General features: G+C 43.0%; 1 protein-coding gene and 1 long non-coding RNA gene across 2 annotated transcripts in view; one reads left to right on the forward strand and one right to left on the reverse strand.

Annotated features, from left to right (window-relative positions):
- LOC139023105 (uncharacterized) overlaps positions 1–24,547 on the reverse strand; it is a 427,630-nt gene that overhangs the window by 362,619 nt on the left and 40,464 nt on the right. The gene's annotated exons all lie outside the window — the stretch shown is intronic.
- Positions 1–24,547, forward strand: part of LOC111953148 (cadherin-18) — a 212,952-nt gene that overhangs the window by 120,512 nt on the left and 67,893 nt on the right. Inside the window, exon 4 of the mRNA XM_023972228.2 lies at positions 5,934–6,053. Within this exon, the coding sequence (XP_023827996.1) occupies positions 5,934–6,053 (120 nt within the window). The remainder of the gene's footprint in view (positions 1–5,933; positions 6,054–24,547) is intronic.

Here is a 24,547-nt window from a genome sequence, read left to right on the forward strand (position 1 = left end):
AATAATGTGGCCTGGTGTGCCAAAGTTGTTAGGCTGGACAGGATGTGGAGTTGCATCCTGTGTTTTTTGGGCACCATATTTTGCGCACCTTGTGTTGGGGGAAGATTTCCCATTTGAGTCAATGAGGATTGCCACCTCAGTGGTTTTACCAGATTAGTGCGTTTACATCGGGGCTGGAGTACACAGGGCCGTTGTACATGGAGGGGTGTGGGGGGTGGGTGAGGGGGGGGCAGAGAGCTTCTCTCTGTAGTAGGTGCCCCATGTGAGCCTCCTTGTGACGGGGGTGTGGGTAAAGTGTTGTCGATATGGGGGGATTGTGGGTAAAGGTGGGTCAGTGGGGTTGTTAGGGTGGTGAGGGGCTGCAGCTTCTCCTAGAGTCTCTACAGTCTGTTCTCTTGCTGTAGCACCCTCTTGATGACAGACAACTCCTTTGCCATCTCCTCCTTTACCTGCACCAGCTCTCTCCTCATGGTGGCCTTTACCTCCTCAAGCACTGTGGTAAGGCTCTCTCTCAGCTCCTGGACAGAGTTCTTCAGCTGGGTCCTGCACTGGTTGATCTGGACCTGTAGAAGCTCTGTGTCTGGGCTCGAGGTGGTGTAGCTGAGGGGCTGCTCATTCAGCTCAGTAACCCATACTTCTAACTGAGCCAGCCTGTCTCTCAGCAGGCTGATGGTAGCGTGGTCTTGGCTCTGGTGGTTGTTGGCAGGCAGGGGGAGGATAGTCCTGCTGTTGGGGTGCCTGAGGTGAGGGGAGAGGTCGGGGTGCTGTCCTTGTCTTTTTTTCTTTCCGCTATCTTCCTTAGGGTGGGGAAGTCCTGCACAAAAGAGCTGTGTGCAGCCTCACTGCCCTGGATCATGACAGTGCCGTTCTGATACATTTGTACCGTCAGAAACCTGTTTTCCTGGTCCTTATCGCTGTCCACAAAAATGTGGATTTGCCTTCCCTTGCAGATGCCTTTCTTTGTGGTATAGCTGAAATGCCTGGTTACAGCTATATGCCACGCAGTAGTGTGGTCTGTGTAAAATAACAGGTTTGTAACAGTCCTGTTTTGTGAGCAGTCGGCAAACAAAGTTTCTGGGTTCTCCCAGAAATTGTGTTTTTAAATTGATTCTTCCGTTCTCTGATTTGATTTTTGCTGGGTATTCAAAAAAAAGGGGGAAAGTCTCTCAGTCTCTGCTGCTGCTGGTGCTGCTACCGCTGCTAGCGCTGCCTCAGTGGCCATGTTGCTATGGTTACCACCAGTAAACAGTTGGAGCTAGATGGTAGGCTAGCTGACAGATTTGAATTTGGCTAGCTACCACGACGAAGATTGGTCTTTTTACTCACTCTCTGTCAATCTTTTCCTCCTGTGTTGGTCTTCAGTTGTACAATTTGATTACCTATAATTTTGTTGCTAATTTCATCATGTCAATCTCGCTCCTAACAACCAAAAAGTTATTACAAGTCAGGATCCGTTCTTCTGCATGACTTCTCTCAGAATATATTTTTTTAAATGTTCCCTCTCTCTTTCACAGTGTTTCTGTCTCTCTCGCTGTGTTACTCTTTCTCTCTCTCGCTGGGTTTCTCTCTCTCGTGCTTTGTTTCACTCTCACTCTCTCTTTCTCTCTCTTGTTGTGTTTCTCTCTCTGTCTTTCTCTGTGTTTAACTCTCCCGCTGTGTTTCTCTCTCTCTCTGTTTCTCTCTCACGCTATGTTTCTCTCTCTCGCGCGCAGCGTTTCTCTCGCTCTCTATCACTGTGTTTCTCTCTCTCTCTGTGTTTCTCTCTCACGCTATGTTTCTCTCTCTCTCTCGCAGCATTTCTCTCGCTCTCTATCACTGTGTTTCTCTCTCTCTCTCTGTTTTTCTCTCTCTCGCTATGTTTCTCTCCCTCTCTCGCGTTTTTTTTCTCTCTCTCGCTGTGTTTCTGTCTCTCTCTCTCTCTTGCTGTGTTTCTCTCTCTCTCGCTGTGTTTCTCTCTCTCTCGCTGTGTTTCTCTCTCTCTCGCTGTGTTTCTTTCTCTTTCTTGGTGTGTTTCTTTCTCTCTCGCTGGGTTTCTCTCTCCTGCTGTGTTTCTCTCTCCTGCTGTGTTTCTCTCTCTCTCTGTGGTTCTCTCTCAAATAAATTCGATTCAATTTGCTTTTTTGGCATGACGTAACAATGTACATATTGCCAAAGCTTATATTGGATATTTACAATATAAAATGAGAATCAAAATTGTCAACGGGACAACAGTAACAACAATAACCAAGTGTCAAAATAACCATACATTCAACAATAACAATAAGCATACAGTAGAYTACATGTGCAGGTTGATTGGTCTGTCAGACACTGTCCCTCAACTTATGGCAGGCAGCAATGTAGTGCGCTGCCAACCCACAGCTCTCTGCGTCCTCCCCCAACAGGCAGGGTAGCCTACTCTCATCAGAGAGGTCTTTGAAACCTTGAATAAGTGTTTTACATTTTGTCTGGAAATGCAGCTCTGTCTCAGTGCTGCTGTTGTGCAGTGGTCTCTCAGCAGTCTCTCTCTCTCACTATACTTTTCTCTTCTCTTTACCCTCGCAGAGTTCTCTCTCTTTTCTCATGTGGTTCTCTTCTCTCTCTCTCCATATACTTTTCTCTCTGGGTTTCTCTCTCTCTCTCGCTGTTTCTCTCTCTCGTGCTCTCTCACTGGGTTTTCTCTCTCCGCTGTGTTTCTCTCCTTCTTCTTAATTGTTTCTCTCTCTCTCTCGCTGTGTTCTTCTCTCTCTATCTCTCTCTCTCTCTGTGTGTGTTTCTCTCTCACTGGTTTGTCTACTCGCTGTTTCCCTTTCTCTCGCTGTGTTTCTCTCTCTCTCTCTCTCCTCTCTCTCTCGCATGTTTCTCTCTCTCGCCGTGTTTCTCTCTTTCTCGCTGGGTTTCTCTCTCTCTCTCGCCGTGTTTCTCTTTCTCTCTCTTCTTGCTGTGTTCTCTCTCTCCTCCTGGGTCTCTCTCTCGCCGTGTTTCTCTCTTTCTCTCTCTTTCTCGCTGTGTTTCTCTCTCTCTCCCTGGGTTTCTCTCTCTCCCTCTGGGTTTCTCTCTCTCTCGCTGGGTTTCTATTCCTCTCTTGCTGTGTTTCTCTCTCACTCTCTCGTTGTGTTTGTCTCTCTCACTGTGTTTCTCTCTCACTCTCTCGTTGTGTTTGTCTCTCTCACTGTGTTTCTCTCTCTCTCTCCACAGCTGGCTGGAATCTTGTTGTTAAATAGGTGTAAAATCTGAGGGTGTTTTTATCCAATAATTATGGAACTCTGACATTCATTGGTTGTATTGTTCAATTCTATTTGTTCTGTTCTAGAACGTTTAGAATTCAATAGAATTCAAGTCCTCAGTATGAAAGATGGAACACACATTTCAATCCTCTACCGATTCCTTAATCTAAACCCTTACCAAATGAGAAATGGGGATTCCTACATTTGCTGTCACCCAACATAAAATACAGATCAATGCTACTAAACAGGACCTGGCAAGGAGAAAGTAATTTTGTAAACGATGCATTTTTTTTTCATGAGCATGGCCTTATTTCTATTACAACATATTGGATGACTGTCATTTATATTCCATTCAACCACTTTTATATCAGCCAATTTGTATTCCTTCGCGTATCTATGTGTTATTTTCCTCTCACCTTTTCCCGTCGCTTGTAGACTTCAATGCACAACACATCAGCGGTATGTGACCAGGCGAAAAAACCTTTCCATGCCAAACCATATCATAACCGCTACACACAGCCGACACCATTGTTACCATATTAGCTAAAGTAACGTCATAGTGAACATAGCTAATAGAACTAACGAGTAGGTAAACCCACTACATTCATTCAGTAACATTACAGTGGACAGTCAGGAAGCAGTTTAGCACTTACACCGGTAATACATTTATAAAACCAAAAGCTTACCTTGACTTGGAAGAGTTCCAGTGTTGTGTTAGATAGCCAGCTAGCTAACATAGCATCCCTCTGTTTGAGCAGGGTGTTTGAATAGTTAAACTAGTAAGCTGCATTTGCTAGCTAAGTAAGTAAAACTGAAAAAAATACAATCTTTCTCTTGCTTCTCATTCATTTGAAAGACATGTATTTGTTCAAACTGTACAACTATTGTCTCTCTCTCTCTTTGAGTCAACTACTCACCACATTTTATGCACTGCAGTGCTAGCTAGCTGTAGCTAGTGCTTTCGGTACAAGATTTGTTCTCTGATCCTTTGATTGGGTGGACAACATGTCAATTCATGCTGCAAGAGCTCTGATAGGTTGGAGGACGTACTCCGGAAGTTGTCATAATTACTGTGTAAGACTATGGAAGGGGGTGAGAACCATGAGCCTCCCAGGTTTTGTATTAAATTCAATGTACCCAGAGGACGGAAACTAGCTGTCCTCCGGCTACACCATGGTGCTATGACACAGTGCTGTTGAGGGTACTGTAGACCTTCATTGCAAAACAGTGTGTTTTAAAAAATGTTTGGTGACGTGAATATATTTAGTCTAGTTTTATCTAAAAAGGATCACTTTTTAAATGTTTTACCATTTGTATTTTTATGAAGTTCACTTCCTCCTCTGAGGAACCTCCACTAATGAAAACGAGATGTCGTTTTACAAGGGTATTAAAATGTACATTTCTACCTGTCGGTTGCACTAGGATTACCCCTTCTGTCTTCTAAGACAATCATCAGTCTGAAATCTTCAGGAAACATCGCCTCAGCACTTACTGCTCTCACAAAACTTTGATAATACGCTTGTTCCAGGTTTGAACAACAAAGGGCTATAGAATAGTTTTAAGGTGAGGCAAATATAGATCCCGTTGCTGCACCACATTTGATATTATGTCGTAATCTACAAAAAAAAAATGGTGGTAATCTGAAACATCATTCAATTTGTAGCCATGCAATTGTTTAATGCCTGATTCCAAATACAATGTGCTCAGTTGATAAACTACCCCATGAATCAGAATTGTTTCCCAAACAAACATTGCCATCCATTAAAGAAGAGTTTGGGGAAACTTTGGGAAACAAAATATGTGGTAGTAATGATTAATTGACAGAGGGAGGACGGTTCTCTTTTTGCTGTGTGGGGTTGATTTTCCGATTTTCACTTAAAATGAATAGAACAGACCCCTGGTCTGTTGTAATCCCATTTCAGACGGCCAACTTGAGCTCTCAAAACTGCATTAAATGTATTGTGGTCCCTGCAATAAGTCAACAGCAGATAGTATTGATGGATTGAAACCAATGCTAGGTAATACAAGTAAGCAGGGACAAGCTAGGGGTAACAATAATATGAGATATGTGACCAGGGTTGTAAGAGGAGAAAACCATTCACCATCTGGGCTGAACTATTAGAGAAAAAACATAGATCACAAAAGCAATTATAGTCCTTCTGTTGAGCAAGTTACTGTACTGTGGTAGGCTATCATTAATGGAAACATATTTTATTTAACAACTTGGAACTTCTGAATGCAAATACCAATTTGATTTAATCATAATTAGTTCGTTTTGGAACTAAATACCTCACACTTCCTGTGAGTCTATATGTTGATAAGCTCTACATTTTGTTGAAATTTTATTCCTTAAAAGGGAAGATGTTTTGTCTTAGATTTGCATTAAAATACAAATGATTTGTAATGTTTACTACGCAGTACTATGTACTACTAGGAAATGAGAAAAAAGATTGCATTTGACTCAATTGATTATAAAAATGACTTCATGCTTAGATTACATTGCACAAAAAGCAACATTTCTCTGAGGTTTAGGTCAATAAACAAATCCCAAAGGTAACCATTCTCTGTGTTTAGAAATAATGCTACATAATGAGTTTCAAATATATAACATTTCTTATTACCATCGATTAAAAAAAAGGCACACGATGAGGGTACACATATACATTCATGAAAACAAAAGTATCCAAAACAATGTTTAAGCCTAATTTTGATTATTTTTCTTCTTTCCAGGTACTTCGGTATATCAAGTTACTGCAACGGACGCTGATGACCCCACATATGGAAATAGTGCCCGAGTTGTCTACAGTATTCTCCAAGGACAACCATATTTCTCTGTTGATCCCAAAACTGGTAGGATACATAACTGTACACATCGCTTTACTGATGGGACAATGTGCATGTCCTTGCAGTAGTGTTGTCAAAGGAGCCATTTGTATTGTTGCCTTCTGTTCTCAGCCTTGAATAGAGAAAAAATTGTCATAAAGTGGTTTAAACTGTTTCACTAATTTCAAAAATGCATATTTTGTTTTAGCGGTCCTTACATGTTTCTATAAAATATTTCATGGGGTTGGCAAAGTGCAAGTGCACACAATGAAAAACTGAAATATCACATTTACATAAGTATTCAGACCCTTTACTCAGTACTTTGTTGAAGCATTTTTGGCAGCGATTACAGCCTCAAGTCTTCTTGGGTATGACAATACAAGCTTGGCACACCTGTATTTGGAGAGTTTGTCTCTGCAGATCCTCTCTGTCAGGTTGGATGGGGAGCGTTGTTGCACAGCTTTTTTCATGTTTGTTCGGGTTCAAGTCCAGGCTCTGTCTTGGCTGTGTGCTTAAGGTCGTTGTCCTGATGGAAGGTGAACCTTCGCCCCAGTCTGAAGTCCTGAGCGCTCTGGAGCAGGTTTTCATCAAGGATCTCTCTGTACTTTGCTCCGTTCATCTTTGCCTTGATCCTGACTAGTCTCCCAGTCCCTGCCGCTGAAAGACATCCCCACAGCATGATGCTGCCACCGCCATGCTTCACCGTACGAATAGTGCCATGTTTCCTCCAGATGAAACACTTGGCATTCAGTAGAAAGAGTTCAATCTTGGTTTCATCAGACAAGAGAGTCTTGTTTCTCAGGGTCTGAGAGTCTTAGGTGCCTTTTGGCAAACTCCAAGCGGGCTGTCATGTGCCTTTTACTGAGGAGTGGCTTCCGTCTGGCCACTCTACCATAAAGGCCTGATTGGTGGAGTGCTGCAGAGATGGTTATCCTTCTGGAAGGTTCTCCCATCTCCACAGAGGAAGTCTAGAGCTCTGTCAGAGTGACCATCTCGTTATTGGTCTCCTCCCTGACCAAGGCCCTTCTCCCCCGATTGTTCAGTTTGGCCGGGCGGCCATCTCTAGGAAGTCTTGGTGGTTCCAAACTCCTTCCGTTTAACAATGATGGAGGCCACTGTTCTTGGGGACCTTCGATGCTGCAGAAATGTTTTAGTACCCTTCCCCAGATCTGTGCCTCGACATAATCCTGTCTCGGAGCTCTACGGACAATTCCTGCGACCGCATGGTTTGGTTCTTGCTCTGACATGCACTGTCAACTGTGGGACCTAATATAGACAGGTGTGTGCCTTTCCAAATCATGTCCAATCAATTGAATTTACCACAGATGGACTCCAATCAATTTGTAGAAACTTCTCAAGTAAATAAGGTATTTCTGTTTTTTTATTTCTAAAAACCTGGTGTTACTTTTTAATTATGAGGCATTGTGTGTAGATTGCTGATAATTAAAAATATATATTTTAGAATAAAATGTGGAGAAAGTCAAGGGGTCGGAATACTTTCCGAAGGCCCTGTATGTGTCAGGTAACAAACTTTTCACATAGAAGACCTTGAGATGGTGTGCTGGGATTTCAACTGGCCTTGTCCCTTCTGAGTCAAACATATGTGCAATTTATATGATGGCATACAGTAAATGAATGAAATCAATGAAAGATGACATGAAGACTAGTTCAGATATATCTTCTGGGAAAGAGCCTATATGTCCCGACCTAACTAAGATCTCACCATTGCATAAATTCCCTTGTTACTGGGGGAATGGAAGCTTGTTGTGTTCAACAGGGAGGTGCAATTGAATGCAAGCTTCACCACAACAAATGTAATTGTTAAAACATTTCTAGCTTGTCTCTCAATGGGTGACAGGGTTGACGTGCTATGCTCGACCTGCTCAGTTTTCCGCCACAAATCACAAGAGTTCAGTTAAAATAGTGGGGCGCTACTTTCACTTTGTAAAAAATCGTGCCCAAATTAAACTGCCTCGTGCTCTATTCTTACTCGTACAATATGCATATTATTATTACTATTGGATAGAAAACACTCTCAAGTTTCTAAAACCGTTTGAATTATATCTGTGAGTAAAACAGAACAGCAAACTTCCTGTCAGGAAGTGGAAAATCTGAAATCGAGGCTCTGTTCCAGGGCCTTCCTATTCATTTGCTTGAAATCTATGGATATACATGCACTTCATACGCCTTCCACTAGATGTCAACAGGCAGTGAGAGGTGGAATGGGGTGTCTAGCTTGATCTGAGGTCGAAAAAGAGCTCTTGGAATGACGTGACTCCAAATTTCCTTTGTCCAGCAAGGCGCGGGAAGGAACCCTGGATTGCCTTCTGAAAAGCTTTCGGTATAGACGGCTAATATCTCCGGCTTTGATTTTATTTGATACATGTGATAATATCATCGTAAAGTATGTTTTTTCAATATAGTTTTATCAGATTATTGAACGTTTATCGGGAGTTTTGGCGTTTTCCGTTCTCTGCGTTTGGTGAAGATGGACAACTTCGCGCCACTTGGCTAGCTTTGGTTGCTAATTCGAAGGAGAAGAGGACATTCTAAAACCAAACAACGATTTATTCTGGACAAAGGACTCCTTGTACAAGATTCTGATGGAAGATCAGCAAAAGTAGGAACCATTTATGATGTTATTTCGTATTTCTGTGGAAAATGTTTATTCCTATTTTCCACCCTCATTGCGGGCGCTGTCTCGCTATGGCGTAAGCTGTATGTCGTACTAAAGTTATTTTTAAAAATCTAACACAGCGGTTGCATTAAGAACTAGTGTATCTTTCATTTGCTGTACAACATGTATTTTTTAGTAAAGTTTATAATGAGTTATTTGGTCAGATTAGGTGTGTCAGAAAAATATCCGGAGATTCTGGGAAAAAGTTGCTACGTTTTCACAATGTATAACCATGGATTTCAGCTCTAAATATGCACATTTTCGAACAAAACATAAGTGTATTGTATAACCTGATGTTATAGGACTGTCATCTGATGAAGTTTGTCAAGGTTAGTGAATAATTTTATATCTTTTGCTGTTTTTTTGTGATCGCTACCTTTGCGGTGAATGAATGCGGTTGTGTGTTTTGGTATTGTGGTAAGCTAATGTAATGCTATATTGTGTTTTTGCTGTAAAACACTTAAAAAATCAGAAATATTGGCTGGATTCACAAGATGTTTATCTTTCATTTGCTGTACACCATGTATTTTTCATAAATGTTTTATGATGAGTATTTGGGTATTTCACGTTGCTCTCTGTAATTATTCTTGCTGCTTCGGTGCTATTTGTGATTGTAGCTGCAATGTAAAACTATGATTTATACCTGAAATATGCACATTTTTCGAACAAAACATAAATTTATTGTATAACATGTTATAAGACTGTCATCTGATGAAGTTGTTTCTTGGTTAGTGACTAATTATATCTCTATTTGGTCGGTTTTGTGATAGCTACCTATGCGGTAGAATTTCTTTGAAAATATGCGGTTGAGTCTTTTGCTATTGTGGTTAGCTAATAGAAATTCATATTGTGTTATGGCTGTAAAACATTTTAAAAATCGGAAATGGTGGCTGGATTCACAAGATGTTTATCTTTCATTTGCTGTATTGGACTTGTGATTTCATGAAAATTATATTATATCCCTGTGGCGTTAGACTAGGCTATGCTAGTCAGCTTTTTTGATGGGGGGGGTCCCGGATCCGGGTTTGTGACTCGTGAGAAGTTTTAACAGGGTTGACCTTAAAATGTAACATGGATTCAGAGGTAGACGTAACATTGTCAACGTAAACACTCCCATTAGCCCCCTAGAGTCGCTTGATGCGTCAATCCCCAAATAAATCCCCACCAAAATAAGTATGTTTTTTTTGCACTGGATGCATCTCAATCCACTGCATCCACCAGTGTCACACTTCCTCAACTGCAGTGAAAGGTGGCAGAGCTAGAGCGGTGTTTTTCAGATCATGAGACATCCCAAAAATCTGTCTTCTCCATTTTGCTCTACGACCCCCACTAGTGTCAGGGGACTCAACTAAAGTCGGTCTGATAATAATGTGTCAACTTCTGTTTGTAGTGTCCGAACCGTCTAGTCTACAAACTAATGTGGAAAGGGTAGATTCTCACGAACACAATGGTTTTCAAGTGTCACGAGACTCATCTGAATGTAACGGTACCGGTTTAAAAAAGCAAATGGAAGTATGACGGTAGTTTTGTGCCTGCCAAAAAAAGGGTTAAATATGTGTAAAATATATACGTACAGTACAATTCAAAAGTTTGGACACACTTACTTATTCAAGGGTTTAGTAACCAAAATCCTGTAGTAACCATAAAAGTGTTCAACAAATCAAAATATATTTATATTTTAGATTCTTCAAAGTAGCCACCCTTTGCCTTGATGACAGCTTTGCACAATAAACCTTTTGACTGTCCTTTTTTCCAATGAGTTTCTATGGGCTTTAGTAGTAAAGGCCAAATATATATTTTATCAAATATTTTTGGTATATTTTTTGGAGATACCTAAAGGGGTCCAAAAATTCAAATAGCTAAATGATCCATAGTATGACCATATTAAAACAATTCCATATGTCAGTTTAGCACTCCCCCCCACCACCTCCACCAATGTCTTAGACTCTAAAGAATTACCATGATATGTTATGTTTTGTATGGTTAGTATTCATTTCGTATGATATGTTACTAATTACAATTAATATGATACGTTACGAATTTAAATTCGTACAATATGTTACAGATTTGCTAAACATCTGATATGTCACAAATTCCTTTTTGTTGTGTCTATCGTTAGCTAGATGGTTAACGTTAGCTAGGCTAGGGGTTATGGTTAGGGGTTAAGGTTAGGGTTAAGGTTAAAGTTAAGAGTTAGGTTAAAGGGTTAAGGTTAGGGGAAGGGTTAGCTAACATGCAAAGTATTTGCAAAGTTTTTAATTAGCTAAAAAGCGAAAGTTGTCCGTGATGAGATTCGAACACACAAACTTTGGGTTGCTCGATGGTCATAATAAGCCTACCCATCCTTTCTTCAAGTTAGTGATCCGCTAGAGCAAAGTGAGACATCTCACTCATATTCACATAGAACCAAGGTTATGCAAGTAACCCTGTTTTATAATACTATTTGACTGCAGTTACAAGCCATGATATAACCCTTATATGATATCACAGAAAAGTCCATGGCATGTACGGCACAGTATAATGAGATATACTAGATGGTGTTGTGCCCTGGAAGCTTACACAGAAAGCTCTTAGAGAGAGAGTGTCTTACATCTGACCCAAATCCTTCAGCGGTATATACTGACAGGGTCCATCAAAGTGTTGCAGCAGCACAGAGACAGAGAGAGAGAGAGCGAGCGAGCGAGAGAGAGGACAACAACTGAACCTGTCACTGCTCTTCCCTCTAAAATCCACTGAGTCGTATCTATTGACTTTTCGAAACAGCAACACTAACTGCTTTTGGGCTAAATGAATGTACTGTATAGTTAATTTATCTTACCTTTCACATCTTTGTTGTTGAAAGGATTGTCCTGGTTTTTCATGGGACTAAATACGCTTTAAGAAGTTAACACAGCAAGCAAGCAGCCAAGTACAAGACAGAATGATCCAATATATATGCAACACTTGGGATCATTATGAGATGATACTAAGACGTTATAATGAGGTTGTATGTGCTTATGACAAATTGTAATTTAATCTTTATTGCTCTTGCTGTAGGCCAATGTTACAACAATTTAATAAACTCAACATCTCACAGAAATTCAAAGTATGTGTTAACTTCCTGTTGCAATCAGAATATTATGTGTGCTTTTTTATACTGCTGGCAGTTACACCTTAGCATCAGGTAGCAAATTAACAGAAAATGCATGTTTCTATGTGGCCAATTCATTTTTGCCAAAGGCACGTCCAGATTTTAACCTGCCTCATTCAAGTAGACCTGAAGTGCGTGTTTCCATGGTGATGCATCTGTCTGCAACATGCAGTGCCTTCATACAGTCTTCAGAACCTTTTACTTTTTCCACATTTTGTTGTGTTACAGCCTGAATTTAAAATGTATTAAATGTATATTTTTGGGCACTAGCCTAAACACGATACCCCATAATGTCCATACCCATAATGTCAAAGTCAGAAATTTGATTCAATGTGAACAACTAAACAAGTTGTTGTAAAAATGTGCTAAACAAGTCACATAATAAGTTGCGCTGTGTACAATAATATGTTTAACATGATTTCTTAATGACTACCTTATCTCTGTACCCTAAACAATTATCTGCAAGGTTCTCAGTTGAGCAGTGAATTTCAAACACAGGTTGAACCTCAAAGACCAGGAAGGTTTTCCAATGCCTCACAAAGGGCACCTATTGGTAGATGGGTAAAATGCATATCCCTTTGAGCATGGTGAAGTTACTAATTACACTTTGGATGGTGTATCAATACACCCAATAAGATACAGGCTTCCTTCCTAACTCAGTTGCCGGAAAACTCTTTCAAGACTGTTGAAATAGCATTCCTTATGAAGCTGGTTTGAGCGAGTGTGCAAAGCTGTCATCAAGGCAAAGGGTGGCTACTTGAGGTAATATATACACGTTATTAAAGTGACTATGCATAGATGACAACAACAGAGAGTAGCAGCATTGTAAAAGAGGGGGGGGGGGGGAAATGGCAATGCAAATAGTCTGGGTGGCCATTTGATTGAGGTTCAGGAGTCTTATGGCTTGGGGGTAGAAGCTGTTTAGAAGTCTCTTGGACTAGACTTGGCGCTCGGGTACCACTTGCCGTGCGGTAGCAGAGAGAACAGTCTATGACTAGGGTGGCTGGAGTCTTTGACAATTTTTAGGGCCTTTCTCTGACACCACCTGGTATAGAGGTCCTGGATGGCAGGAAGCTTGGCCCCAGTGATGTGCTGGGCCGTACGCACTACCCTCTGTAGTGCTTTGCGGTCGGAGGCTGAGCAGTTGCCATAGCAGGCAGTGATGCAACCATTCAGGATGCTCTTGATGGTGCAGCTGTAGAACATTTTCAGGATCTGAGGACCCATGCCAAATCCTTTCAGTCTCCTGAGGGGGAATAGGTTTTGTCGACTGTCTTTGTGTGCACCATGTCTTTGGGTGGACCATGTTAGTTTGCTGGTGATGTGGACACCAAGGAACTTGAAGCTCTCAACATGCTCCACTACAGAACCGTCGATGAGAATGGGGGCGAGCTAGGTCAACTTTTCCTTGTAGTCCACAATCATCTCCTTTGTCTTGATCACGTTGCCGGAGAGGTTGTTGTCCTGGCACCACACGGCCAGGTCTCTGACCTCCCTATAGGCTGCCTTGTCGTTGTCGGTTGATCAGGCCTACCACTGCTGTGTCATCAGCAAACGTAATGATGGTGATGGAGTCATGCCTGGCCGTGCAGTCAAGAGTGAACAGGGAGTACAGGCGGGGACTGAGCACACACCCCTGAGGGGCCCCTGTGTTGAAAATCAGTGTGGCGGATGTGTTGTTGCCTACCCTTACCACCTGGGGGGCGGCCCATCAGGAAGTCCAGGATACAGTTGCAGAGGGTGGTGTTTAGTACCAGAGCTCTCAGCTTACTGATGAGCTTTGAGGGCACTATGGTGTTGAACGCTGAGCTGTAGTCAATTACTAGCATTCTAATATAGGTGTTCCCATTGTCCAGATGGGAAAGGGCAGTGTGGAGTGCAATAGAGTTTGCATCATCAGTGGATCTGTTGGGGTGGTATGCAAATTTGAGTGGGTCTAGGGTTTCTGGGATAATGGTGTTGATGTGAGCCATGACCAGCCTTTCAAAGCACTTCATGGCTACAGACATGAGTGCTACAGGTTGGTAGTCATTTAGGCAGGTGACCTTAGTGTTCTTGGGCTCAGACACTATGGTGGTCTGCTTGAAACATGTTGGTATTACAGACTCGGACAGGGAGAGGTTGAAAATGTCAGTGAAGATACTTGCCAGCTGGTCAGCACATGCTCGGAGTACACGCCCTGGTATTCCATCTGGCTCTGCGGTCTTTTGAATGTTGACCTGTTTAATTAAAGGTCTAACTCACATCGGCTGCGGAGAGCATGATCACACAGTCTTCTGGAACAGTTGATGCTCTCATGCATGTTTCAGTATTATTTGCCTCGGAGCGAGCATAGAAGTAGTTTAGCTCATCTGGTAGGCTTGTGTCACTTGGCAGCTCTCGGCTGTGCTTCCCTTTATAGTCTGTAATGGTTTGCAAGCCCTGCCACATCCGAACAGCGTCAGAGCCGGTGTAGTACGATTCAATCTATGTCCTGTGTTGACGCTTTGCCTGTTTGATGGTTCGTCGGAGGGCATAGCGGGATTTCTTATAATCTTTTGGGTTAGAGTCCCACTTCTTGAAAGCTGCAGCTCTAGCCTTTAGCTCGGTGCGGATGTTGCCTGTAATCCATGACTTCTGGTTGGGGTATGTACGTACATCACTGTGGGGACGACGTCCTCGATGCACTTATTGATGAAGCCAATGACTGACGTGGTGTACTCCTCAATGCCATTGGAGGAATCCCGGATAATATTCCAGTCTGTGCTAGCAAAACAGTCCTGTGGTTTAGCATCTGCTTCATCTGACCACTTATTTATTGATCGAGTCACTGGTGCTTCCTGCTTTAATTTTAGCTTGTAAGCAGGAATCAGGAGGATAGAATTATGGTACAAGTCCTTAAAAAACCTTGTTTCTTATGATTTTTTACTGTCATTTTTGCAATGAATTAATGTGTTATTCAATGCTTTTCTCTAGAGTATAGTAGTAAAGACCAAATTCCATATTTCATCCCCAATTTATTTTTTATGTACCTAAAGGGGTCCTAAATTTTTTTAGCAACATATTCTAAATTATCCATAGTATGACATAGGTATGTCAGCTTAGTACCCCTCTAATTGATAAATTCCTTGTGATATTCATGAAATGTATTTGGATAACTATATTCAGTCACTGCTAAAACAAATGATGCAGGGAGTTGGTTTATCGTTTCAACTTTTAATACAACAGTATATTAGATTAGTCCATCAATATAGCAAATAAGTAGTCATGGCTTGTTTTTCAGACAGTTTATTTACTCTGGAGACCGAGGTGAGTTTACACAGCAGTGTCCTGGCAGATAGGAACATTGTTGAGACAAGTCCAATGGCTCTATTGAACAAGGACAACCATATCTGCTCGAGTGATCATGAAATTGTCGAAACACAAAGGCCCCAATAATTGCTACAAAACATGACTCCATGAATTTTTAGATCAGACAGCAGGCTCAATCAAAAAATGACGTCACTGGTCTAACTCTCCCAGCACGAAAATGACAAAAATACAGCTATAATACATAATTATGTCTGAAAAACCCTCTCATCACCCATAATCATGAAGGGAAACTGGAAAACACCTCAAATAGTGTATAAAGGTTAAGTTTCCCTTTAAGTTGAGGGAAAGTGGTATGAAACGTTACCACAAGGACTGGCGTGACACCAATAAAATATTAAACAATATCTTCAACAATAGTTTACGTTTGATAAAGAATATTGAGCTGCTATTCTCCTTGGAAAATGAGATGCAATCATTAGCCTTTAGCTTTTAAGAATTGTAACCTTAAATGGTATTTTAAATGTTATCTGCAAGGATGTCAAAGATGACGAGGGAGACTAGAAGGATAAAAAAAAAGTTGATTGGTCTCACTTCCCTGAATAGATGGAGGAATAGATTATTCATAAATCAATTCATGAGAGAGAGAGAGATAGAGAGAAAGAGACTTTTGGTCTTTCTTGAATGAAACATTCTCATTTCATTTATAAACTCACCACCCCCCCTTAAAAATAAAACGCCAAAATATATCCTGTACTGCATGCATGTACCATACTCACCTTTCCCTCTGTTATGCTGGTGAATGAGGACCCAAAAGCGACGTAATAGAAACAGAGTCTTTATTCCAGTCTAAAACAAACAATAATTCTCCTGGATATTATTCAAGGAAAATCCAAAACAGGAAACTGAAATCCTCTCGTCAGTAGAGAGGAACGACTGGAGACGCGACCACAGACTGCAGGTCGCTTCAGGAAGGCACAGGCCGTAGCTGACAGAGACACCTGCTCACACGCAGCATCTGAAGAAGGCAAAAACACGACAGGGCGGAACAAGGACACAGAACAGCAAACATCAAACAAGAATCCGACAAGGACAGAAGCGGAAAACAGNAGAAATAGGGCCTCTAATCAGAGGGCAAAATAGGGGACAGGTGTGAAAGAGTAAATGAGGTCGTTAGGAGAATGAGAAACAGCTGGGAGCAGGAACGGAACGATAGAGAGAGAGAGCGGGAGAGGGAGAGAGGGAGGAGGAGAGAGAGGGATAGAAAGAGGGAAAGAACCTAATAAGACCAGCAGAGGGAAGCACAGGGACAAGACATGATGATCAAAGACAAAACATGACACCCTCTACCACACGATACAAAACAACATCACAATATCCCAGAAAACTCACCACTTCTACAACCGTATATCCAAAACATCTTCTCCAGCTATACAGACAGCCCCCCCAAAACACCATATCTCCTGAAACATCTCCACACTTTTTATCATTCTATAGAACTCAAATTCAACCCTAAGGTGCGCAGAGACCATCCCATTAAATAATAGTAAAGGATCTGTTATCCTCCACCTTTGACCCTGTTCCTCCTTGTTAGCCAAATAGCCAACTTCGCCTGAGCAAACAGATAATTCAACAAAACACATTTGGCCTTCTCCTTTTTCGAATACCTGTACCCCATTATACACATCCCAACAGTAAAAACCACCCCCAACCTCTCACACAGACATTCCAACAGAGACATGAATGGCATTAACCTGGCGCACACAGAAAACACATTAATCACAGTTTCTTTCATAACACAGAAAGGACACCCCTGCCCAATTCCCGGTTCAACCCGTGCCAACCAGCTGTTAGTGGCCAGGGCTCCATGAAGAACCCTCCACGGGAGGTCCCCTGACCTCTTTGGTACTGGGAGTTTGTAGAGCCCCCTCCATCTAAAACCCACCATACTCTCCGCCCCACATACCCCCTACCACTGATGTGCCTTCACTCCTGTCAGGCTCCTAATGTTCCTAACCTTAATGCAGAGGTTGTAGCGGGCTTTACCTCCCACCCATTAAAACTCCCCCAGGCTCAGAGTGTTAAAATCTAACAAGTCCTCCAGACCCCCTTGCCAGTCCCAAGTCTCTGCTGTCACCTGCAGTGGCGGAAACATTGGTGGCCCCTCCCCCTTTGGCCGCTCAAACACCCCCCTTACCGGCTCAGACAGTGCCTCCTGGACTTCCTACAGGAATCTCTCCAGCAGCCTAAGAGACGTTATTCCTGTTTGTTATGCCAGGGCTTCCGGGGTTTTCAACCCCTTCTCCCCCAGCAATCGCAGGTCACCCAGCCTTTGTAAACCCGCTGCCATCAGTTGCCTCTGCAGGGTGGCCAAATCAAAGAAGATGGAGCTGGGAGCATCCATCTCATTGAGCATGGAGAACAAGTGCTCCCTTTGCTTTAACCTGGAAAAAACTACCCAGGTCTCTGCGTAATTGTAACGATCATCCTGGGAAGAATGAGACGAAGGCGCAGCGTTCTTTGAGTTCCACATAATTTTAATTACGAAGTGAAACTATGACACAACAAAACAATAAAGAATACGACGACCGAACAGCTACGTCGTGCAACCTAGCGGCACACAAACAAAGAATGAGATCCCACACAGAAAGAGGGAAAAGGGCAGCCTAAGTATGGTTCTCAATCAGAGACAACGATAGACAGCTGCCTCTGATTGAGAACCACACCCGGCCAAACACATAGAAATAGACCACATAGAACCAAGACATAGAATGCCCACCCCAACTCACGCCCTGACCAAACCAAAATAGAGACATAAAAAGGATCTCTAAGGTCAGGGCGTGACAGTAATTCAGCTAAATTAGCCTGGAGGTCTACATTGCCTTGCCCCACCATCTCACTCATACAACGCTCTAGTTCCCCCAATACTCTCTTAGCTGTATACTGTTGACAGAAAAGCCAAATTTGGACTTTTCCCACATCCCACCATTGGCTCAGATACTCCTCTCTTCGCTGCCCCCACCTTTCCCAAAAGGTCTGGAAACCTGAGCAAAAAGTGGCATCTTGTAAGAGCTTTACATTAAACGTCCAATAGGATGCCTGCCGGGGCCCTGGTGAAATAGACAGCTGAGCCATGGTTATGTGGTGATCCGAAAACCCCCACACGAGAATGGTAGCGCCCAACACCCTATTGCTCCGATTCCTGGACATGTAAAAACGATCAAGTCGGGCTGCACTCACCCTAGCCCCAAAAACCTTCACCCATGTATACTGTCTTGTGTTTGGATGTTTAGTTCTCCAAACATCCACTAGGTCGAGCTGATTAATGATGTCCCTTAACACTCCCACTGACACTGAATGAGGCTCTTCCCCATTTCTGTCTTTCGTAAAATCCATTGTACAGTTCCAGTCCCCGCCGACCACCAGCGTCTCCTCAGGCGCTACCTGTGAGAGTTCCTGTCTAAGACACCCAAATAAAAAAAACCTCTCTCTCCCTGTGTTAGGCACAAAAACATTTATAAAGACAAAACCTATTTTGTTAATTTCTGCTTTTACAACAAGCAGCCTACCCCTACACACAAATCTTTACAGACAGACCCAGTACAAAAAGGACTGTCACCCCTGCACTAAAATTTGTCCCCTCACTCAACACACTTGCCCCTCTCCACCAGAGCCCCCAATCAACTTCATTCACCACATCACTATGTGTCTCCTGCAGAAACAACACCTGTATTTTTGGTGGTTTTACATATTCACCCAACACACTCCTCTTTCCCGCATCTCTGGAGCCATTTATATGGAGCGATCCTACCCCAAGAGTCTCCATAAGAAGTGGGAGAAAAGCCAGCAAAGAAAGAGACCAATAGCAAAGCTCAAAAAGCCCCAGTGCCAGAAAGAAACTATACCTATAAACAGTGTCTGAAGGTGGACCCTTATGCACTGTTGTGACCCACTTCCTCAACCTAAACCGTTTCCTGGGTGAGAGGACACCATGCCCCTCATTTTCATAGCATGTTGTACTGATCTTACAAACTTTCTCAGATCAGAAAAAAAAGCCTCAATATTAACTATTTTTCCCCTTGGTCTCATTCAGGAACCTTGTCAGTTCCCTCAACGTGTACTTTGACCCATCTGCTTGACTGGCTGTCAGCTCTGGACCCATTGAAGAGAAGTCTGTAAAAAACCCTCATCATCCTGTTCCTCAGACTCACTTTCCTCCTCATCTCCATCTCCCCTCCTGACCACCTGCCCTTCCTCTCTGGTCAGGGCTTCCCCCTCAGCACCAGGCAAAGGTTCCATGGTGCCTATGACCACACCATTCTCTCACCTCCCACCTCCTTTCTTCTCCACCTTTTTCCTTTTCTGCTTGACACCCCCCCAGTCTCTTACACTTCCCCACTATACTCTCCTCATCCACTAGCATAACCTGACTAGACAAAGCCTCATCTACACCACCCTCCATAGCATGACTAGGTCCAGCCTCATCTACACCATCATCCATAGCATGACTAGGCCCAGCCTCAGCAACCCCACCATCTCTAGCCTGACTAGACCCAGCCTCCGCTATACCACTATTTATAGCTTGACTAGACCCAGCCTCTGCTACACCACCATCCATAGCATGACTAGACCCAGCCTCAGCTACCCCACCATCTCTAGCCTGACTATGCCCAGTCTCATCTGCACCACCATCTCAGGCATGACTAGGCCCAGCCTCATCTACACCACCATCCCTGGCATGACTAGGCCAAGCATCATCTACACCACCATCCATAGCATGACTAGGCCCAGCCTCAGCTACCCCACCATCTCTAGCCTGACTAGACCCAGCCTCCGCTATACCACTATCCATAGCATGACTAGATCCCCATCCTCTGCTTACACCACAGTCATAAGCAATGATAGACTCAACCTCTGCGTACACCACCATCCATAGCATGACTAGACCCAGCCTTCGCTACACCACCATCCATAGCATGACTAGACCCAGCCTCAGCTACCCCACCACCTCAGGCATGACTAGACCCAGCCTCATCTACACCACCATCCATAGCATGACTAGACCCAGCCTCCGCTACACCGCCACCCATAGCATGACTAGGCCCAGCCTCATCTACACCACCATCTCAGGCATGACTAGGCCCAGCCTCATCTACACCACCATCCCTGGCATGACTAGGCCCAGCTTCTGCTCTCTGCATCTCATTGCCCCCTGCACGTTGACCTCGATTTCCCCCACTGGCGCGTGTGCCCTCACCATGTCAATGGCCTTTATGTGGGCAAGCAAAACTCTTACGCCCCAAATCTCCAAACTCAAAACACCGTAGACTGTCTGTGCTGGCAAACCCTTCGTAGTGCCCCTCCCCATGCCTCACTTTAAAATGCACATTTAGCTGTTGCTCATTGTTATTCAGAAACATAAACACTTGCCTCCGGAACGAAACAACGTGCTTAACGGCATCTGCCTGAAAACCTGCTGACAGTACACGAAACACGCTAGCAAACTTACCAAAACGACTTAGCTCTTTCCTGATTTGATCATCCATAATAAACGGAGGCAAATTTGCAACTACTACCCTTGTCGAAGGGATAGAAAGAGGCGAAATTGGCACCAACACACCCCTTACAAATATTCCACTAGCAATTAGCATACCAACCAAATTTGCTCTTTTCATGAACACAACCACAGCTTTGTTCATTCTAGAAGCGGAATGTATAAATTCAGCTCATACCTGTTCACCGACTGCAAGCAGAACCTCCTCCACTTTAACTCTATTCTCAGGAACATGCCTGAATCCATGCCGCATCAACAGCGTTTCCTCCGCGCTAGGTTGAGAAGCCATTGCGCACACCACACCATCCAAACCCCAGGAAACTAACTCTGTCCTTCCACCCTAACTTTGAAAAGATCTGTGGATACCGCTAAAACAAATAGTGCATTAACCCTCCACCATAGAAAATAAAATTGAAAGAAAAGACCAAGGACAGAATAAACTAATTTAGTTAGGACAGAGGCCTCCACACAACACTCAAACTCCCAAAAACGAGAGAGACGGAATGTGTGCTATTTACCCACAGGTTGGCATTTATTTGGATGACTCATGTACTGGATGCAGCTCTGTAGAGAGGTTACGATAAAAATCTGTTTTTAAACCTAACCTTAACCGAATCTTAACCACACAGGTAACCTTAATGCCTAACCATAACCTTAAATGAAGACCAAAAAGGTTATTTTTGATTTCATACATTTTTACATTATAGCCCATTTTGACTTTGCAGCTGGCCCATCTAGCGGAAATCACAAAATTCTGCTTCAGGGGCAAGATTCATGACAATAAACGTTAACCTGCTTTTTACCCTCCTCTCTTCCTCTGGTCAATGTTGACTTTATTATCCAGCAGGACAATAGAATTGTTGTGTGTGGCTTTGAGATGATTGTGGTCATTAGGCTAACAGATCAATTCCAAAAGAATAACAAACACTGGGGCTACAATAATCATTAATTAACAGGTCACGGTACAGTAGCTATCAGTAAAGCGCAATTTCATTTTGACACACAATAATTGTTTGGAGACAGCCAGAGATTGAAGGCTCCCATAAACATCAACCTCATTTCTTGGTTACAGCCACAAGCTGTACTCCAAGTTCCCTCACAATCAACATCCATTCAAAATGAGCATCTCTCTCCCTCTCTCTCTTTATCTCATCCCCCTTCTCTCTCGTTCCCTCTCTCTCTTTATCTCATCCCCCTTCTCTGTCGTTCCCTCTCTCAGTGTGTCACTGCATATTTCATTATTAATGATGAACAGCAACATTCTTTGCAGGCAAGGAGTCTTTTCATGTGAACCATCCACGACTCCCATAAGACATTGCATGATAGACAATGTTTTTGTACACTGAGGTCACATTGTAGATGAAAAGCTTGTGAAAAGTACTATGACAGTACACATAGTAGGGAAAAACATAGGCTGACTTGTACAAAAGTAGGCCAACCGTTACTATGTCAATCAATAAACATGTAAATGGATTCACTTGATTAGCACAGTGAGTGAGTTTCCAACAGCTCTAAATCCAAGCTGGCTCTTTTTTTTAGCTTTGCATGTTTTAGCAGCAGAAAAATTACATAATTTATCATTTTTAATAGCCGGGTCATATCTCTCGTCTTCACCCTTCACTAGTGAGTGTCTATCACTTTTCCCTGGGCGCTAACCAAGACGTGTTGCCTGTTCACTGGCTAATTCCCAAATGACCATGCACCATAGAGATACATAAGGACTAGGGTACCATTTGGGATGCAGCCTGAATCTCTGAGTCTGATGGTGACCCTCCCACCTGCCCTCCTGCCCCCCGGCCCCCTCGGCATTTTAAGTAGGCTAATTTCTCTGGTGATTTGGGATTTGTGAGTTTTTCGACTCAATTGAAGAAGTTGACACAGATTGGGTGGTTTTCACAGAGCATGGATTAGGTTACACTTCCTGTTGGATCCAATTAAACACTGTCACTTTGTCACTCAGTCAATCGTCGCCTGTCGTACAGTGCGTTCGTAAATTATTCAGACTCATCCCCTTTTTCCACAGTTTGTTACATTACAGCCGTATTCTAATCAATCTACACACGATTGGAGTCCACCTGTGGTACATTCTATTGATTGGACATGATTTGGAAAAGCATACACCTGTCTATATAAGGTCCCATAGTTGACAGTGCATGTCGGAACAAAAACCAAGCCTTGAGGTCGAAGGAATTGTCCGTAGAGCTCAGAGACAGGATTGTGTCGAGGCAAAGATCTGGGGAAGGGTACCAAAACATTTCTGCTGCATTGAAGGTCCCCAAGAAGACAGTGGCCTCCATCATTCTTAAATGGAAGAAGTGTGGAACCACCAAGACTCTTCCTAGAGCTGGCCGCCTGGCCAAACTGAGCAATCGGGGGAGAAGGCCTTGGTCAGGGAGATGACCAAGAACCAGATGGTCACTCTGACAGAGCTTCAGAGTTCCTCTGTGGAGATGGGAGAACATTCCAAAAGGACAACCAACTCTGCAGCACTCTACCAATCAGGCCTTTATTGTAGAGTGGCCAGACGGAAGCCACAGTAAAAGGCACATGACAGCCCGCTTGGAGTTTGCCAAAAGGCACCTAAAGGACTCTCAGACCATGAGAAACAAGATTCTCTTTTCTGATGAAACCAAGATTGAACTCTTTGGCCGGAATGCCAAGCATCACGTCTGGAGGAAACCTGGCACCATCCTTACGGTGAAGCATTGTGTTGGTAGCATCATGCTGTGGGGTTGTTTTTCAGCAGCAGGGACTGGGAGACTAGTCAGGATCAAGGGAAAGATGAATGGAGCAAAGTACAGAGAGATCCTTGATGAAAACCTGCTCCAGTGTTTAGGACCTCAGACTGGGGCGAAGGTTCACTTTCCATCAGGACAATGACCCTAAGTACACTGTCAAGACAACACAGGAGTGGCTTCGGAACAAGTCTCTGAATGTCCGCCTTGAGTGGCCCAACCAGACCCCGGACTTGAACCCTAATCTAACATCTCTGTAGAGACCTAATAATAGCTGTGCAGCTACGCTCCACATCCAACCTGACAGAGCTGGAGATGATCTGCAGAGAAGAATGGCAGAAATTCAGATGTGCCTAGGGTCATACACAAGAAGACTCAAGGGTGTAATTGCTGCCAAAGGTGCTTCAACAAAGTACTGAGTAAAGGGTCTGAATACTTATTTAAGCGTTATATTTCAGTATTTGTTATTTTTACCCCAGTTTTTGTTCCTGTGTTTGCTTTGCCATTATGGGGTGTTGTCTGTAGATTGATGAGGGGAAAAACTATTTAACCCTCCTGTTGTGTTTGTTTCATGTTAATTCATTCTGTGTTCCCGATCCAAAATGATCGCCCCACTAGAGTGGATTATAAATCCATAATAATACATATATTATGACTTAATGTTGTGTTAGATCTTTTTAGCAACTTAAATTATTGTGAACATTACAAGTTTTGAACTTCTATTTGCTATTTATGGCCTGTAGGCCTCATTGGCCTGAGCTCATACAGGACTCTCTCCTCCTCACCAGTGTCATGATCAAATATATGATCAAGGGCCTCACATACAGTATGTCGTTTGGTCATTGTGAGCCACAGAATGAAATGTGAGCAAGGGCTCAAAAAAGCTACAAGAATAGTTCTATATATTATTGAAACAATGTTGTGATTGTTTGTGAGAATGCCAGCAGGTGTGGTTCCTGTGTGGGAAGATGTTATTGGGGAAAGGTTCCCATGGGGGTTGCCATGGAAGCCAAGAAGGGGAGTGAGGTGTGTGTGTGTGTGTGGTCAAACACACATGCATGTGGGGGTCTGGGAGAGGAAGTGTGTCCATCAAATGAATATGCATGTGCCTGAACTAAATTGTATACACTAATTGTA

The sequence above is a fragment of the Salvelinus sp. IW2-2015 genome, linkage group LG27, assembly GCF_002910315.2.
Source record: "Salvelinus sp. IW2-2015 linkage group LG27, ASM291031v2, whole genome shotgun sequence".
NCBI classification, from domain to species: domain Eukaryota; kingdom Metazoa; phylum Chordata; class Actinopteri; order Salmoniformes; family Salmonidae; genus Salvelinus; species Salvelinus sp. IW2-2015.